General features: G+C 50.0%; 1 gene segment (V, D, J or C); it reads left to right on the plus strand.

Annotated features, from left to right (window-relative positions):
* The first annotated feature begins 3,939 nt into the window (after positions 1 to 3,939).
* LOC128062201 (immunoglobulin lambda variable 1-40-like) lies at positions 3,940 to 4,694 on the plus strand. The segment is given in 2 exon segments: positions 3,940 to 4,022; positions 4,132 to 4,694. Coding segments are annotated over 2 exon segments (429 nt in total).
* Positions 4,695 to 20,118: the final 15,424 nt, after the last annotated feature.

Here is a 20,118-nt window from a genome sequence, read left to right on the forward strand (position 1 = left end):
GCCCCTATGCTGTGTTACCTCCCAGGATGCAGGGACAGGACTGGGGTCCTCTCAGCGTGGATCCCCCAGGGCATCAGCACCGGCTTGGGAGGGGAACAGAAACCAGGGGAGACGAGTGATGGAGACCGTGGGGCCAGCCCCCTAGCTGCATCAACAGTGCTGAATAGGAAGCGGGGGCGGGTGGCGGGCACTGCGGTCATCCCTCCCACCCTGGTGTCCCTGAGACCACGGAGCTCAGGGGGCTGAACGTCCGCCGACTGCAGCACCGCAGCCCCGCTTAGCCTGGCTGCCCCTCCCTGAGGGCAGCAGGAAGCAGGGAGTGGTCTCAGCGTCCGCTGGATGGAAGGAGCTGCTGACAGGAGTTGCCCCAGGCTCCCAGGCTGGAGTCAGCAGCACAGAGAAGTGGGGTCAGGACCCCCCTTTGCTGGGTCAGTGGACGGTGAACATATACCCTTGATTGATGGACTTTACAGTTCAGTTCAGTTCAGTTGCGCAGTTGTGTCCGACTCTTTGCGACCCCGTGCATCGCAGCATGCCAGGCCTCCCTGTCCGTCACCAACTCCTGGAGTTCACTCAAACTCATGTCCATCGAGTCGGTGATGCCATCCAGCCATCTCATCTTCTATCTTCCCATTCTCCTCCTGCGCCCAATCCCTCCCTGCACAGCCGCTCTCTGCACAGGTGACTGGATGCGGGGACAGGGGAGGGGCCCTTGGAAGACTCTCGGGCCCTGCTCCCTGCTCTTGAGTCTGGACCCCAGAGTCACCATCTCTGTCTCTCTCTCTTCCAGGATCCTGGGCCCAGGCTGTGCTGACTCAGCCGCCCTCTGTTTCCCGAACTTTGGGTCAGAGGACGACCATCTCTTGCACTGGAAGCAGCAACAAAATCGGGGGTTATTATGTGAGCTGGTACCAACAGCTCCCAGGATCGGCCCCCAGACTCCTGACCTATGAAAACGGCTAAAGATCCTCAGGGGTCCAGGATCGGTTCTCTGTCTCCAAGTCTGGCAGCTCGGCCTCTCTGACCACTTCAGTTCATGCTGAGGATGACGCTGATTATTACTGTTTCTCATGGGCTGACGGCTTGAAAATTTGCCCAGTGCTTCAGGCCAGAGCAGAAGCAGACAAAGACCTGCTTCCCCCACAGCCACGGGGCTCCCGGGGCAAGGCGTCTGCCCCTCCCTTCCTGGAGTCCCTGAGGCCTCGGAACCCAGCAGACTGGGTGTCCCCTGAGTGCAGCCCCGCTGCCCCCTCAGCCCGACTCCCCTCCCGAGGGCAGTGGCACACAGGGGGTGGTCACACGCCCCTGGATGACGGAGCTGCTCACACAGGTGCCCCCGGTTCCCAGGTCGGAGTCGGCAGCACAGAGCATGGGGGGCAGTACCGCCCTTGCTGGGTCACTGCACAGCGAACGCACATCCCTGAGTTTCCGCCACAGAAGCATCTCCTGTTAAAGGAAAAGGAAATGGAACTCAGAGTTTCTTCAAGCAATTTCCACACAGTCCAGGATCCAGTAAAAACTGTCACTTATATGAAGAACCAGGAAACTAAATATTGAAGGGAAGTGAGACAGCATAGACATCAACGGTGAGATGCCTGAGATGATGAAATCAGGTGACAGATATTTTTAGGGACAGACATCAAATGTATTTGATGAGCAAATACAAACACTCTTGGGTCCTAAGGAGAAGGAGATAAATGGAAGGAACAAAAAAGAATCATGAGAACAAGTTAGTCAGAATAACCTGAAAATACAATAGGTGAAAATAAAGAAGTTCTGTGTATACTATCAAAGACATGTAATATTTATTACTTGATTCATTTATTTGTTCATTGATAAGGTATTTGGTGATAGGAAAAAAGGCAGCCCCTCCGTCCTCAAAGGCTTCCCAGGTGTCACGAGGGGTAAAGAACCGCCTACCAATGCGAAAGGCATAAAAGATGCGGGTTCTGTCCCTGGGTGGGAAGATCCTCTGGAGCAGGAAACGGCAGCCCACTTCAGTGTTCTTGTCTAGACAATCCCATGGACAGACGGGCCTGGTGGGCTAGAGTCCACGGGGTCGCTAAAGAGTCAGACAGGATCGAGAACCAAGCAATTGAGCGGCACCTTGCGCACAATCTCCCCCCACCCCCGTGAACGTTCCCCGAGCGCGTCACCAGGGGCCGATGTTACCGCTCCGAGTTGGCAAAACCGCAACACACCCGCATGGTCCACTGAGCTGGCCCTGCCCCCGGGCTCAGCGGCCTGACTTGGACGGGACAGCAGGTGCTTCCTCTCAGGGGACAGACTCAGAGCCGCGGCCCCCAGGCCTCCTCCTGGGACTGAAGCTGCACCCGGGGCGAGCACCCAGAGTTGGAGGGTGCAGGGGTCAGGGGGTCATCAGTCCCCACCCTCTTCCCAGAAAGAGAGGAGGGGAGGAGCCCCCAGAGCCCACCCCGTGCCCCCCTGCAGCTCTCCTCAGCCTGCGCCCGTCCTCCTCATCTCTGCTCACAGCCTGCCCTCCCGCTCCCCTCACTCACGACTCTCCTCCCAGTCCTGGGCCTCTCTCTCTCTACAGACCTCCAGTGACCAGGTAGGTCTGTAGACCATGATCTCCATGGTCAGGAGCCAGCTCCCTCTGTCGGAAGATCATGGCCGTGTCTCCAGATCTTCCTGAAACACTCACTTCCTCGGCCCCTCCTTGAGCCTGTCTAACCCTTCCTTCCCGAGAAGCCTCAGATCCCTGGCGTCAGCTGTGACCCCTGCTCGTCTGCTCCGTGCTCCTCCCCGGGGTCCCCTTGTTTCCCAGGGGATCCATGAACCCCTCTAGTAGCCGATTTATTCCCTGAATCCTCACACTCCATCCTGTGTGCCCATCCAGTGAGGAATCAGGAGGGGAGAGAGCCCTGGTCCTGAGACCTGCAGATGACTCCTGGCTGAGGAGTGTCTGTACTCAACTGCTGTGGGACTGACTGTATGCACAGTGAGCCCGGGAGAAGCTGCGGGGCCCTGGGCTGGGAAAGCAACCCTGTCGTGGGGCTCTGCCCCCGGGGCCGGCGCTGCTGCTCTGTCTGGAACACGCCTAAGTCAGATTTGATCCCCATGGTCACGTCTGAGGTTCCCGAGAACAGCTGATCTGCCTTGTCCTGTCCTGTGTCTCATCTCAGATCTGAGACCGACCCATGGCTCTGATAACTCAGCCTGCCCTGTTTCACAGAGAGAACGTCCTGCTACGACATAAAAATCCCCCAGTGGAGATGCCGTACCTGTCAGAAAGTCTTTAAAATTATCTTATTTAGAGAACAGAGGTTACAAGGAAAATGATGTTTTAGAAATAGTACCATGGCAATCCAGAATTAAAACAGAGCCAGAGTGGACACAGCCTAGTGACCTAACAACAGCATTTTCTTCAGTTAAATTTAGGCATCTATTTTAAGTGATGACCTTAGATTTTTACTAATCCATGAACACATTTGATTCATTTAAAATCTCAGAGTCACACATCCACTGAGTAACACTCACATGCACTACACGGTAAGCTACAGTTGGCTGTTGTTATCCATCCAAACACATCCTGAAGGGTAGAATTTCAAAAGCAATTTGGGGAGAGCTGACTCCAAGAGCTCTATCAGTAGGTCAGGATGTGTGCCTTGGTCCGGACACCAGGGGGCGCTCCGAGGCCTTTCCTGAGTGTCTGGAGGGGTGAGAGCAGAGCCCAGCCCCCTGGGGCTCTGTGGTGCTTCCTGCTCAGGGCTCCCAGCTGTGCCCTCCCACCCCCACGCCCCAAGCAACCCCGCCCCTGATCACACACTGGCCTCCCTCAGGCCCAGGAAGCTGAGCCAGGTCCCAGAGGGGATCAGAGCATTGTGGGGGTTGGGGGTCATTTGCATGAGAGGCCCCGCCCCCTCTCAGGGCATGAAGAGGGGCAGGAGCGGGGTGGGGACGCTCTGCTCAGCTGTGGGGCCACAGACGGCGGGACGCCCTGACCGTGTCCACCATGGCCTGGTCCCCTCTGCTCCTCACCCTGGGCGCTCTCTGCACAGGTGACTGGATGGGGGGACAGGGGAAGGGCCCTGGGAAGACTCACGGGCCTTGCTCCCCGCTATTGTGTCTGGACCCCCGAGTCACCATCTCTGTCTCTCCCCCTTGCAGGATCCTGGGCCCAGGCTGTGCTGACTCAGCCGCCCTCCGTGTCCGGGTCCCCGGGCCAGAGTGTCTCCATCACCTGCACTGGAAGCAGCAGCAACATCGGGGGTGGTAATTACGTGGGCTGGTACCAACAGCTCCCAGGATCGGCCCCCAAACTCCTCATCTATGATATTAGCAGTCGACCCTCGGGGGTCCAGGACCGATTCTCCGGCTCCAGGTCTGGCAACACAGCGACTTTGACCATCAGCTCGCTCCAGGCTGAGGACGAGGCCGATTATTACTGTGCAACTTACGAAAGTAGCAGCTATAATGGCACAGTGCTCCAGGCCAGGGGGGAAGTGAGACAAAAACCTGCTCTCCTCCAGACATGGGCCTCCCGGGGCTGAAGCATCTCTGTCCAAGCAGACACGGGAGCAGCAGCTCTGAAATGGACATAAAGTCGTATTTCATCTCACACGGTGAGAACCAGAATGTGTGGCCGTACTCACAACTTACTGCACGTTTTCAGCCAAAACGCCCTCAGCTGCTCTTCCCAGTCCCTTCTGCTTCATGTAAGACCATTTAGGGGAAAGGGAATTTGGAATACTCCACCATGTTTAAAGCTACTTGTTCAAACATTATCATTTTAATTTCTAATCTTGAGTAGTGTGTTTTCTTATTATTGTCAACTGATATTTTAGAAGAATCTCAATTTAATGGCTTTATTGTTAACTTTCTTCAATAAGGTTGCAGGTATATTTATTCCTCACCTGTTTACTGTTGGTTTCTCTAAGCCCCTAGAGCTGGTGCTGCTGTGAGTGACCACACCGCAGCCCTGAGGCCCTGGACTGCTGAGACCGGCAATGGTTTCAGGGCCTGTGTGTGGGGAGACCCCTGTCCCCGGAGAGACCACAGGTGACTCTGTGGCTCCCTGCACCCTCAGCAGTGACATCAGTGTCGGCCGCTCTGCTCTTACTGGAACCAGCAGAAGCCAGTGAGCCCTCCTCAGTACTCCGGTCCTACCACTCAGACTCCAGGAAGAACCAGGCTCCGGGGTCCCCGCGGATTTTCTGGATCCAGGGATGTCTCAGCCAACGGAGGGCTCCTGCTCGTCTCTGGGCTGCAGCATGAGGACGAGGCTGACTCTGACCGTGCAGGCTGGTGCAACAGGGCTCCGCACAGTGACACAGGTAGACGGGAAACTGGGATGAGAGCCTCAGCCTGTCAGGGGCTTGTTCTTAGAGAACCGTCAAATCTTAAATATTACCCTGGAACCAACTTATTCCTGAGGTATGTTCTGGTTCATAGTATGTCTGCTCCCAATGGTAGAGTCAGTTTTGCTGAAATCTCAGAAAATGTAAGCAGATTCTGATGCCACTGAAGTGCACCCTGGTCAGCCGGGTGATCACGGGAGCCGTGGAGCTGAGCTCCCTCACTTGAGATCAGCAACAGGAGGCTTTCCCCGATGCGCCTCCAGCAGAGTCTGGAGGCAGATCGTCCCCCAGGGTGAGAACTCTGCTCCTGAAGGGGCAGAGCAGAGAGCGTGAGGAGTGAGGGGCACCGGGGATACATCGCAGGAGGCGGGGAGCCCCGGGAGTGGCTCTCCTGACCCCCAGGTGCTGGCTCTGTGCTGCCCTCTGCTCCTCTCGACTCCACCCCATCGGAGCATTTCCTCCTTCAGGGCTGGGGTGGTCTGTGGGCTGTCAGGAGCAGGGGCTCCCCACGATGTGCCCGGGTCCCTCTGCTTGTGACACTCCTGATGAGTTCAGATTCAAGGGCCCCACGTGCTGTAGAAGGAAGAGCGGGGAAGCGGGGATCACCATGGCAATGATGACGAGGGATTCCAGGCAAAGCCCTGCCTTTGAGACCGATGACAGAGGTGAGGGACACTCAGGGGTTTGGCCCTGTTCTCTGCCTCCTGGTTTGTCCTCTCGCCCTCCTGGATCACTCTGGACCCCATCCTGAGGAGGAGGCTGGTCATCAGTGTCACACAGCTGTGACACATCACTAACCACAGCCACAGGTATTCCCGTGTGATGCGGATGTCTGGTGAAAGCTTGTCCTGTACTCCCATGTCGGCCCCATCACTGCCCTGACCCTGGCTGTGACATCCCCAGTGCTGGTTGAGGTCTCTGCGGTCACTTGGGCTGTCAGTACCAGGCAGGCTCACACCCTCGTCCTGGTCCCTTTTATGGGATCCATGAAATTGACCCTTTTCTCCAAATACAAGCAAGATCTCCATGTGCCCAGATACAGTGTCTCACAGGTGCTGGGCAGGATGTTGAGGAAGCAGAAGCTCAGCATCTGTGCCCTGGACCCCAGGGGCCTCTCCCACCCCCGCACGTCCCTCTCCTGCTCCAGGCTTTGTGCTCTGCCCTGAACCCTGATGCTTGGGGAAGCTGGGTCCTCCCTTTCCCCGGGGATTGCTGCCTGAAGAGCCCTCCACTCCAGGTTCTGGGAGACCCTCCCCATTAGGATGCGACTCCCAGACTCCTCACTTGCTCAATTCCTCCTCTTTTGCCTCATTATCTCTCCCCCTTTTCCCTCCCTGGTTCCTTGTTTGAGATGATATTGGATAAATGTCACTATTTTGGACACAGACCTTATAAACTCACCTCCATGAAATCTATGGATTCTAACAATGGAAGGTTAGAACTTTAGACTTCACCATGTCCAGTGAAGATCAGGTAATGATCATAATGGTTTCTCAGCCAGAGATGAAACAGGAGCCCAGACAAGGATGAGATACCCATTTATAGGCATAATATTTTATATCAAACATTTAATATAGAAAGATTATAAAATTAGAGTAAAAACATCTTTAAATATCTGAGTCAAAAAGACGTACTGTGAGGACCTTGATCAAGGGTAAGTGAGAACCCCTGGAAGTGACCAAGAAGAGAACGGTTGCACCTGAGAGCCGCCTATTCTCTTTGCAAAGAGAGAAATAAGAGCAGAGGCGTGCAGTCTGGGCTGGGAAGGTCCCGGGAGGCCCTGCACATTCAGCCCTGACCACCTGTCAACCTGGGAAGGAAGCTCACACAGAACCATGAGCAGGCACGACCCACGGGCATGCTGGGAGTCTGAACCCTGGAAACGGAGGTTCCGGTGGTTGTGTTCTGGCAGTGAACCCATGAGCTAGGCGGAGCGAGCTGAGACATCAGGGAATCCTGAACTTCACTAGTTTATCAGCATGCCATTCAGGGGTCTCAGGTCATTAGGCACCCGGAAAACTCAATGACCAGGCCCAGACTAGACGAAGGGGACTCATTCTACCACCCTGGGCGGTGACATCAGGGAGACCCACCTGCAAGTGTGAGAAAGCCCTTCTGGGAGGCTGTGAAGTAGGGGGAGGAGGAGGCCTGAGGCCAGCAGGGGGCGCTGTGGGTCTGGTCCTGAGAGCGCAGGGTCCTGGCCAGGCAGCCTGCACCTCCTCCCTTGGCTCTTGCCCACGTGGGCAGCAGGGTCCTCACTGGAGGGTGACGCCCTGCACCGGGGCCCCCAGGGGACACGGCAGCTCTCAGCTCAGAGCCACAGGCTCGCCTCTCAGTTCCTGCTGCTCTGGCGTGGGGTCCGTGCCCAGACCTGACATCCACCCAAGGACAGAGGGCCGGTCATACAACTGAAATGGGCTTCCTTCAGGAACCTCGCCCTCCAGGGACACCTGGACAGGGGGTGAGACCCCTGCAGAGGCTGCCCCACTGCCCGCAGAGCGCCCGGGTGTTCCCAGCGGAGGAGGGATGCAGGCAAGAGCCCTCTGTCACCATCCCTGTCATTTAAAAGTGTTCCCTGTCGTGTTATTTGGCAGTTTCAGCATTTGTAGTGAAGCATGGAAACTGGTATTGTGTCAGTTTATGTGGCTTCATTCCTCGTTCCTTCCCTTTATGTTAACACCTGTAACATGAAATATATGAACTCAGAAGCTCCGCCAACTGTCATCAGCATGTTCGTAGAATAAAGAGAGAGTTAAGGAGGAATACATATTTTCACCTCTATGAGCTGAGCTTTTCAAGCACCTCTGACAGAAATCAGGTGGATTTCATTAAACAGATGCTTTAGCAGCAAATCTAACATGAGTACACATAAGAAGAGTATTTACATTTTTATGTGAAAGCAACAAGAGATGAACAAGACGTTTCCCGTCTCTTCCACACACGTTAACTTGAGGTGTCTGAGCCCCTTCTCCTCCTCGTTGCCCCCACACCCCTCCTCCGTCCCGCATCTATCGGCTCCACCCAGAACCACAGGGAAGGGAGTTTTACAAGGTCCACGGTGCTCACCACACCTACCTGTTCACACACCGTGTTTTTCTATTTCTGATGATGAGACATGTGTTCCAACTTTGCTGGAACTGAACATGCCAGCTATCATAATTGCATGATGAAATGGTGACGTTTTTACCCTAAAATCTACAGTTCTACTGAAGCTAGTCCACACTGTCATATCTTTTTACAGCACAGGAGGCTGTCACCCCTAGCCTGGCCGTGTGGCTCTGCATGTCACACCCCTGCCCTGGTCCCCCCACCGCCGGGACTAGAGACACTTTACAAGACTGTGCTCCAGGGCGACCGCTCACCCTTCACAGCAGACACAGGCTCTGGGATCTCCTGCTCGTCTCAGGGCTGGAGGAGGACGGACAGCACCGCCCAGACGGGATTCAGGGTTCCCTGAGAAGACAGAGAGTGTTCTAAAGACGGGCTCAGGTTTGGGAAAGCTGGATTATTGTGGCAAGAGAGACAGACTTGCAAACTCCTCCTTCAGCCTCAGACACTCCAGGGAGGAGATAGAGGACCCAGGTCACCAGGTCACAGGGGCACATTTGCTGAAAGGTGTCGCCCCATCTCTCAGGGGCTCCTCTCCGAGCTGTCCCCACTCTGTGTGAGGTCCAGCATCTGCCTCCTTCAAGTCCCCCTACCCCAGGGCCTCAGGTGACCTGGGCAGGGAGAGGAGGAAGGGATTTGCATGAGGCGCCCCCTCCTCCTGACGGGCTGGAGGCACGAGAAGGCCCAGGACCCCACCTGCAGCCCAGGAAGTGAGGAGGCTGCGGCCTGGACGGTGCTCCTGCTCGGGCTGCTCGGTTGTGGCTCAGGTCAGGGGCCGGGACTGGGCACCCTTGGGGCACCTCCACGCAGGGTCTCAGGGCACCTCACCTCCATAACAACCACCTTCTCTCTTCTGTCTCTCTTAGGGGTAGAAGCTCAGACTGTGATCCAGGAACCATCACTGTCAGTGTCTCCAGGAGGGACGGTCACCCTCACCTGTGCACTGAGTTCTGGGTCAGTCACTACTTAACAATGAACCCAGCTGGTACCAGCAGACCCCAGGCCAGGCTCCCAGAAATGTTACCTACAACACAAACACCCGCCCCTCTGGGGTCCCTGATCGCTTCTCTGCCTCCATCTCTGGGAACAAAGCCACCCTCACCATCACGGGGCCCAGCCCGAGGATGAGGCTGACGATCACTGCTTGCTGGACCAGGGCAGTGGTAGGTACAGCTGCACAGTGGTGGGAGCCCATGGGGAAGTGCTACTCAGCCCCGCCCATGTGCCCGGAGGGTCAGCCTTTAGGCAGGAGAGGGTGGAAGTGGTTGGCACCCCTATGGGGAGGGAGGCTCCGGATCCATCTCCTGCCCGTGGTTCACGGCCCCGTGCCTCTTGCAGTCTCTCCCCGGGTGTGTCCAGGTCTCCAAGAGGACCCCGCAGCCCATAATGATGGGAAGGGGGCTCAGGTGCCCATTTTATCAACAACATTGAGACTCAGAGACCCCCAACAGCCAGCACGACCCTTCTTGTTCAAAGAGTTTTAAGAGAAGTACTCACTTTCATTAACTTGATGACGCAGAATAAAGTAAGACTTGTCCATTTCTTTACATGTGTGCAATAGCCTGATCCACAGAACACGTGCTGATCTGATTATACACCACGTGCTCACAGTCATCGCACTGAAGCTAATCATGGAGGAGAAGCTTAGAAAGCCTGCAAGTCTGATATTGTCCCAGACAGTGCCTGCTCTCTGAGAGTCTTTTCCCAGAAGACTTCTAGGCCTTTTTCATTTTGGTCTCATTAATCAATCTGACATAGTTTTACTATTTTAAAATGCCATATTAAATGTCTATGAATTTTATTGATGACCATATTGGTAGATTTTTAAATGTACATATACATGTATATATATATGTATGCATGTATGTATGTATATTTGATTTTGGAAAGTGTTGCTCCCTGAGAAGCTGGACAGCCAGTGTCTATCCCTGCCTTGCTCATAGCACAGGGCATGGCTGCGTATGTTCCTGGGCTGACAGTGAGCCGGCATCAGCCCTGGCCCAGCACGCTTCTACCAAGAGATGGGGTCTAGGGGGATTATAAGGGGCGCTGTGGGTCTCCCCAGGGTCTCCACTGTGGGCAGCGCCTGCTGTGTGACTCCCGCCCCCACCAACTACTAGGTCTGGATAATGGGTCTCTGTTTTTGATGGGCACTCAGCAGGGAGTCCTCTCTGGCCTGACCTGGGTCCCTGCTCACAGGTCACTGTGGATGCCGGGAGATGCTTCCTCCTGGTCCCTCCTGGGGCGCAAACTCTGAGTCTCCCCGCCTCACCCCGATTCCCTAAACTCATCCATGGACATAGCTTGATCCGCCGCACTCCCCCAGGTCAACAGTACTGAATACCAGGTGGGCACAGGTGGTTGGCCCTGCAGTCACCTGCTCCCTTTCTGGTGACTGAGGCCAGGGAGCCCAGGGGGCTGAGAGTCCACCCACTGCGGCACAGCAGCCCCCTCAGCCTGAGTCCCCTTCCTGAGGGCAGCAGCCCAGCACAGCGCAGTTTCACACCTGCCCAGATGGAAGGAGCTGCTGACAGCCGTCACCCCGTGTTCCCAGGTCAGTCAGCTGGTCATAGAACAGGGGTCAGTGCCCCTCTTGCTGGGTCAGTGGTAGTGAACACACACCCCTGACCTGCTGCGGCAGGAGGCGCTCCTGATTAAAGGAACAGGAAATGGCAATCACAGTTTCTTCATGTACTCTCCTCAAAGTCCAATATCTAGTAAAAAAAAAATCACTGATATCAACAACTGAAAAAATAAGTAATGCTGGGTAAAGAGACCATAGGCATCAATGCTGAGATGACTCAGATGGTGAAATCAGGTGACAGACATGTTTAGTGAACAACCGTCATTTCTATTTGGTGAGCAAGTACAAACACTTTTGGGGAAAAGGGAAAAGGTAATAAATGGAAAAAATACAGTTACAAGAACAAAGAGGGGCTTCCATCATAGCTCAGTTGGAAAGGAGTCCTCCTGCAATTCAGGAATCCACCTGCAATGCAGGAGACCCTGCCAGGGTCCAGCCCCGGTGGATCCAGGGAATTCGAAGCGGGGACGGCGTTGGCGAGGAAAACTTATTTATTTATTAATCTAAGATTAGATTAGGCAGAAATAGTGCAGTAGGAAAATTAAGTGGAGAAAGAAGGCTGAATAACTTGGTTTACATGGGAAGCCAATAAAGTTCCAGACAAGGAGCTTGCACCATCTACGTTAGGCCACCGGTGTCCTCTTGAATTTCGGGGGGTGCCCTGCCTTGGGCTCCCCCTTGCGTGGATCTTAAAAGCCGGGGCAAGTAAGTAGACATGGTCAGCCTCCACGCCCCAGATGGGAATTCAGCCAGAAATTAGAGAGGAGACATGGGGGAAACCAGTCCAGCGACTGGTCCCGTCCTCCATTGTTCAGAAGGCCTTTTATACTTTTGATAAAACATGGAGATCAATGGGTAACACCAAGTTATGCAGCGTTAGCAGTCCAGACTCTTATCAAAACCAGGCAATTTGATCTCTGGTTCCTCTGCCTTTTCTAAGTGCAGCTTGAACATCTGGAAGTTCATGTTGAAGTTCATGTTTCACGTACAGTTGAAGCCTGGCTTGGAGAATTTTGAGCATTACTTTACTAGCGTGTGAGATGAGTGGAATTGTGTGGTAGTTTGAGCGTTCTTTGGCATTGCCTTTCTTTGGGATTGGGATGAAAACTGACCTTTTCTAGTCCTGAGACCACTGCTGAGTTTTCCAAATTTGCTGGCATATTGAGTGCAGCAGTTTCACAGCATCATCTTTTAAGATTTGAAATAGCTCCAATGGAATTCCATCACCTCCACTGGCTTTGTTCCTAGTGATTGATGCTTCCTAGGGCCCACTTGGCTTTTGCATTGAGGAGGTCTGGCTCTAGGTGAGTGAGCACACCATCGTGATTATCTGGGTCGTGAAGATCTTTTTTGTACAGTTCTGTGTATTCTTGCCGCCTCTTCTTAATATCTTCTGCTTCTGTTAGGTCCATATCATTTCTGTCCTTCATTGTGCCCATGTTTGGATGAAATGTTCCCTTGGTATCTCTGATTTTCTTGAAGAGATCTCTAGTCTTTCCCATTCTATTGTTTTCCTCTATTTCTGTACATTGATTGCTGAGGAAGGCTTTCTCGTCTCTCCTCGCTATTCTTTGGAACTCTGCATTCAAATGGGTATATCTTTCCTTTTCTGCTTTGCCTCTTGCTTCTCTTTTTTTCACAGCTATCTGTAAGGCCTCCTCAGACAACCATTTTGCCTTTCTTTTTCTTGGGGATGATCTTGATCACTGCCTCCTGTACAATGTCATGAACCTGTCCGTAGTTCTTCAGGCACTTTATCAGATCTAATCCCTTGAATCTATTTGTCACTTCCACTGTACAATTGTTAGGAATTTGATTTAGGTCATAACTGAAGGGTCTAGTGATTTTCCCTTCTTTCGTCCGTTTAAGTCTGAATTTGGCAAGAAGGAGTTCATGATCTGAGGCACAGTCAGCTCCCGGTCTCGTTTTTGCTGACTGTATAGAGCTTCTCCATCTTTAGCTGCAAAGAATATAATCAACCTGATTTTGGTATTGACCATCTGGTGATGTCTGTGTGCAAAAATTTCTCTTGTGTTGTTGGAAGAGGGTGTTTGCTCTGACCAGTGCATTCTCTTGGCAAAACTTTATTAGCCCTTGCCCTGCTTCATTCTGTACTGCAAGGCCAAATTTGCCTGTTACTCCAGGTGTTTCTTGACTTCCTGCTTTTGCATTCCAGTCCCGTGTATGGAAGAGGACATCGTTTTGGTGTGTTAGTTCTAGAAGGTCTTGTAGGTCGTCACAGAACCGTTCAGCTTCAGCTTCTCCAGCGTTACTGGTCGGGGCATAGACTTGGATGACTGTGATACTGAATGGTTTGCCTCGGGAACGAACAGAGATCATTCTGTCGTTTTTGAGATCGCATCCAAGTAGGGCATTTCGGAGTCTTTCGTTGACGATGATGGCTACTCCATTTCTTGTAGATATAAGGTCATCTGAGTTTAATTCACCCACTCCAGTCCGTTTTAGCTCACTGATTCCTAAACCATCTATGTTCACTGTTGCCATTTTCTGTTGGACCACTTCCAGTTTGCGTTGATTCCTATCTAGAGAAGCACTAACTCCCTTCATGGTGACAGCAGATCCTCATGACGAGCAAAAAACCCTTTGTAAAATGAGTGCTTCACGGTATTGAGCTCCCCCATCACCAAAACCTTATATACTGACCTTCCCCCACCCGCTTTGGAGCAGTCTCTGAGAGCTCTCTGAGATGGTGCCTCCCAGGCTGCAGTCCTCATTTTGCCCCAAATAAAACTTAATTCACAGCTCCCAAACTGTTCATCTTTCCTAGTTGACAGGTTAAACGTAATAATGTCATGGAGACTGCCAGGACCTCCACAAGGCCCAGAGCACATGGTCAGCTCCACTGTGAGTGGATCTGAAGCTGTAGAAAACTATGTACCTTTACTGGTTTCAAAACTTAGTCAAAGAGGATTTTAGGGTGTAAGTAAGGGAATTTTTTTTTCACTGACATTTGTGTTTTATTTGGAGGAGCTACTGTACAATTGTACTCATTTCACATGCCAGCAAGGAAATCCTCAAGATCCTTCAAACTAGGTTTCAACAGTATTTGAACTGAGAACTCCAGATGTATAAGCTGGATTTAGAAAAAGCACAGGAATCACTGATCCAATTGTCAACATTTGTCAGATAATAGAGAAAGCAAGATGATTCCAGGAAAACATCTACTTCTGCTTCATTCAGTTCAGTCACTCAGTCGTGTCCAACTCTGTGACCCCATGGACTGCAGCACGCCAGGCCTCCCTGTCCACCACCAACTCCCAGAGTCCACCCAAACCCATGTCCATTGAGTTGGTGATGCCATCCAACCATCTCATCCTCTGTCGTCCCCTTCTCCTCCTGCCCTCAATCTTTCCCAGCATCAGGGTCTTTTCAAATGAGTCAACTGTTTGCATCAGGTGGCCAAAGTATTGGAGTTTCAGCTTCAACATCAGTCCTTCCAATGAACACCCAGGACTGGTCTCCTTTAGGATGGACTGGTTGGATCTCCTTGCTGTTCAAGGGACTTTCAGGAGTCTTCTCCAACACCACAATTCAAAAGCATCAATTCTTCGGCTAAAACCTTTGACAGCACAAAACACAATAAATTAAATTGTGATTTATTTAAACTAAATTGTGAGAAATTCCTAAATAGCTGGGGATAGCAATCTTACTTTCCTACCTCCTGGGAAACCTGTATGCAGGACAAGAAGCAACAGTTAGAACTGGATATGGAACAAAGAACTGGTTTGAAATTGGGGGAAAAAAGTATGTCAAGGCTGTATGTCGTCACCTTGCTTATTTAATGTGTATGCAGAGTACATCATGGAAAATGCTGGGCTGGATGAGTCAAAAGCTGGCATCAAGACTGCCAGGAGAGATATCAACAACCTCAGATATGCAAATGATATCACCCGCATGGCTAACAGTGAAGAGCCTGTTGATGAGAGTGAAAATGCCTGTTGAAAACTCAGTTTTCAGAAAATGAAGATCATGGCATCTCATTCTATCTCTTGATGGAATCAGATGAGGGAAAAGTGAAAACAGTGGCAGATTTTATTTTCTTGAGCTCCAAAATCACCGTGGACAGAAACTGCAGCCAGGAAATTAGAAGCTTGCTCCTTGGAGGAAAAGCTATGACCAACTTGGACACCGTATTAAAAAGCAGAGACATCACCTGCTGACAAAGGTTCTTATAGTCTAAGCTATGGTTCTTCCAGTAGTCATGTACACATGTGAGATTTGGGCCATAAAGAAGGTTGAGGGCCAAAGAACTAATGTTTTTGAATTGTGGTGCTGGAGAAGACTCTTGAAGTCCCTTGGACATCAAAGAGATCAAACCAGTCAATCCTAAAGGAAATCAATCCTGAATATTCACTGGAAGGATTGATGCTGAAGCTGAATCTCCAATACTTTGGCCACCTGATGCAAAGAGTCAACTCACTGGAAAAGACCCTGATGCTGGGAAAGATTGAGGGCAGGAGGAGAAGGGGATGACAGAGGATGAGATGGTTTGATGGCCTCACCGACTTGAAGGACATGAGCTCGAGCAAGCTCCGTGAGTTGGCTATGGACAGGGAAGCCTGGAATGCTGCAGTCTTGGCCCAGGCAGTCTTGGCCCTGGCATGCTGCAGTCTTTGGTCCAGGCGTGCTGGATTCTCAAAGAGTTAGACAGGATTTATTGACTGAAAAGTGACAATCAGAAGACCTTACTCCTCTGCCTGATTGCTAAACTGAAGTGTCTTTATTATGAGACATAATCTGACCTTGCTCACCTGTGAAGAGAAGAGATTAACACAATCCTTCCAAAGGCTGGCCCTTCATCAGAATGTTTTAAAGACTGGTGGCCCTATGTACTTTGCTTCCTCACAGTCTATCCCTCTCTATTTGGCCTTTAGACTGTATTTCTACACCACGTCACTCTCTGCTAATATAAAAGAACCTGGCCTTCCGACCTCTAGGAGTTGGTTATTTTGAGACATTAATATGTCATCTCAGTGAGCCAGCATTCTGAATAAAGTCATATTCCTTGCCAGAACACATCTCCTCCAATTCATTGGCCTGTCATGTGATGAGCAGAGTGGGCTTTGGCTCAATAACACTAGGATCATTAGTTCAGATACAGCACTTGCTATGATGAATTTGCTTCAGACATAGAGGGGAGGGCATGAGGTCTCTGTCCTCAGCTGTGTGGCTTCCTGCTAGGCCTGTGCCTTTTCAGCTCACAAGAAGATTCTGTATGTCCTCTAAGATTTTGGCTGAGAACCTCCTTCTTTCTGTCAGTTTTTCAATCAGAACTTTCTAGTTTTCACCAGATTCAACCTCAGAATCTCCTAGTTTCTGTAATTTACCTAAGAACTTCATATTTTCTGAAATTGTGCTTCAGAACCTCATCTTTTTGTCAGATTTTCACTCAAAATCTCCTAGTTTCTGTTAGATTTTACCTCTGAACCCCTGGTTGCTTTCAGATTTTACTTCAGAACCTCTTCACTCTCTCAGATTTTACGTGAGAACATCCTAGTTTCTGTCAGACTGTACCTCAGAACTTCCCAGTTTCTGTCAGATATTACCTCAGACCCCTTAGTTTCTGTCAGATTTTACAACAGAATCCCACTTTCTGTCGGATTTTACCTCAGACGACCATAGTTTCTGTCAATTTCACGTCAGAATGCCCTCATTTCTGTCAGATTTTACCTAAGGTGTCCCTGGTTTCTCTCACATTTAACCTTGGAGCCCTTAGTTTCTGTGAGATTTTGACGAGGAGTCCCTAGTTTCTGTCAGACTATACTTAAGTATTGCCTCATTTCTATCAGATTTTACCTCCGGAGCCTGTATAATTCTGTCAAATTTTACATCAGAACCACATAGTTCCTGTCAGATTTTATCTGGTAAAATCTGCCAGATAAAATCTGCCCCTATCTTCGGTCAAATTTTACCTCAAAACCCCCTAGTTCCTGTCAGATTTTACTACAGAATCCCTTAGCTTCTGCCAGATTTTACTTCAGAGACTCCCTAGTTTCTCTCAGATTTTATGTCAGAACCCCTTAGTTTCTGTCAGATTGTACCAAAGGAGTATCTAGTTTCTCTCAGATTATAGCTCAGTATTGCTTCGTTTCTATCAGATCTTACCTCTGGAGCCTGTAATTCTGTCAGAATCCCCTAGTTTCTGTCTGGTTTTACCACGGAGCCATCTAATTTCTGTCAGATTTTACCACAGAACCCCTTAGTTTCTGTCAGATTTTAACCTCAGTTCAGTTCAGTTGCTCAGTCCTGTCTGACATTTTGCAGTCTCATGGACTGCATCATGCCAGGCTTCCCTGTCCATCACCAACTCCTGAAGCTTACTCAAACTCATGCCCATTGAGTTGATGATACCATCCAACCATCTCATCCTCTGTCATCCCCTTCTCCTCCTCAGAAGCCCCTATACTATGTCAGGTTTACCCAAGGAAAACCTAGTTTCTTTCAGATTTGACTACAGAACCCCTCAGTTTCTGTTAGTGTTTACCACAGAATCCCCTTAGTTTCTCACAGATTTTACCTCAGGAGCCCTTCTAGTTTCTGTCAGATTTTACCACAGAACCAATCTAGTTCCTGTCAGATTTTACCACAGAACCAATCTAGTTTCTGTCAGATTTTCCATCAGAAGCCTCTAATTTCTGTCACATTTTACCTTAGTACCCCCTGGTTTCTGTCAGTTTTTACCTCAGAAGCCTCCAGTTTCTGTAACATGTTACCTCCATACCCCCAGTCATACTATGTCAGATTTGTACCTAAGAATCCCCTAGTTTCTGTCATATTTTACCAAAAGAGCCCCTAGTTTCTCTCAGACTATACCTCAGTATCATCTAGTTTCTATCAGATTTTACCTCTGGAGCATGTATTTCTGTCAGATTTTACCTCAGAACCCCCTAGTTTTTGTCAGATTTTATGTCAGAAGCCCCTAGTTTATGTCAGATTTTACCACAAAACCCGTTATATTCTGTCAGATTTACCTAAGGAGAACCTACTTTCTCTCAGATTTTACCACAGAACCCCTTAATTTCTGTCAAGTCTTACCTCACAGCCTCCCTACTTTCTCACAGATTTTACATCAGAAGCCCCTATCTTCTGTCAAGTTTTACCTCAAACCCCCCTAGTTTCTGTCAGATTTCAGCTCAGAAGCCCCTATTTTCTGCCACATTTCACCCCAGTAATCCCAAGTTTCTGTTAGATATTACCTCAGAACCCCTTCATTTCTGTCAAATTTTACCTCAGAATCCCCTAGTTTTTGTCAGGTTTTTACCTCAGAACCCCTAGTTTCTGTGAGATTCTCCCTCAGAACCTCCTTGTTTCTGTCAGATTTTATTCCAGAAGCCCCTAGTTTCTGCCAGATTTTACCTCAGAAGACTCTCAGTTCAGTTCAGTCTCTGAGTCATGTCCGATACTTTGCGACCCCATGAATCGCAGCACGCCAGGCCTCCCTGTCCATCCAGTGAACTCCCAGAGTTCACTCAAACTCACGTCCATCGAGTCGGTGATGCCATCCAGCCATCTCATCCTCGGTCATCCCCTTCTCCTCCTGCCCCCAATCCCTCCCAGCATCAGTCTTTTCCAATGAGCCAACTCTTCGCATGAGGTGGCCAAAGTACTGGAGTTTCAGCTTTAGCATCATTCCTTCCAAAGAATTCCCAGGGCTGATCTCCTTCAGAATGGACTGGTTGGATCTCCTTGCAGTCCAAGGGACTCTCAAGAGTCTTGTCCAATACCACACTTCAAAAGCATCAATTCTTTGGCGCTCAGCCTTCTTCACAGTCCAACTCTCACATCCATACAGGACCACAGGAAAAACCATAGCCTTGACTAGACGGACCTTAGTCGGCAAAGTAATGTCTCTGCTTTTGAATATGCTATCTAGGTTGGTCATAACTTTTCTTCCAAGGAGTAAGCGTCTTTTAATTTCAAGGCTGCAGTCACCATCTGCAGTGATTTTGGAGCCCCCCAAATAAGGTCTGACACTGTTTCCCCATCTATTTCCCATGAAGTGATGGCACCAGATGCCATGATCTTAGTTTTCTGAATGTTGAGCTTTAAGCCAACTTTTCACTCTCCACTTTCACTTTCATCAAGACTCTCTTTAGCTCCTCTTCACTTTCTGCCATAAGGGTGGTGTCATCTGCGTATCTGAGGTTATTGATATTTCTCCCAGCATTCTTGATTCCAGCTTGTGCTTCTTCCAGCCCAGCGTTTCTCATGATGTACTCTGCATAGAAGTTAAATAAGCAGGGTGACAATATACAGCCTTGACGTACTCCTTTTCCTATTTGGAACCAGTCTGTTGTTCCATAGTTTCTGTTACATTTTACCTCAGTATCCCTTAGTTTCTGTCAAATTTCACCTCAGAACTGCCTCGTTTCTGTCAGATTTTTACCACAGAACCCTTTTATTTCTGTCAGATTTTTACCACACAACCCCCTAATTTCTGTCAGATTTTACCTCCGAACCCCCTAGCTTCTTTCAGATTTTTTTTTAACCTCAGAGGCTCAGAATTTCTGTCAGTTATTACCTCAGGAAACCCTAGTTTCTCTCAGGTTCCACCTTGGAACCCACTAGTGTCTGCCAGATTTGATCTCAGTGATACCTAGCTTCTGTCTGACTTTTCCTCAGACAACCACCCCCCTCGAGTTTCTGTCAGATTTTAATTCAGAACCCCTTAGTTTCTGTCAGATTTGACCTCTGAACACCCTAGTTTTTGTCACATTTCACCTCAGTAATCCCTACTTTCCTAAGGCCCACTTGACTTCACATTCCAGGATCTGGCTCGAGGTGAATCATCATATCATTGTGATTATCTGGATCATGAAGATCTTTTCTGTACAGTTCTTCTGTGTATTCTTGCCAGCTCTCCTTAATGTCTTCTACTTCTGTTAGGTCCATACGATTTCTGTCCTTTATTGTGCCCATGTTTGGATGAAATGTTCCCTTGGTGTCTCTGATTTTCTTGAAGAGACCTCTAGTCTTTCCCATTCTATTGTTTTCCTCTATTTCTGTACACTGATCACCGAGGAAGGCTTTCTCGTCTCTCCTCGCTATTCTTTGGAACTCTGCATTCAAATGGGTATATCTTTC

This window comes from Budorcas taxicolor, chromosome 17, assembly GCF_023091745.1.
Source record: "Budorcas taxicolor isolate Tak-1 chromosome 17, Takin1.1, whole genome shotgun sequence".
NCBI lineage: Eukaryota > Metazoa > Chordata > Mammalia > Artiodactyla > Bovidae > Budorcas > Budorcas taxicolor.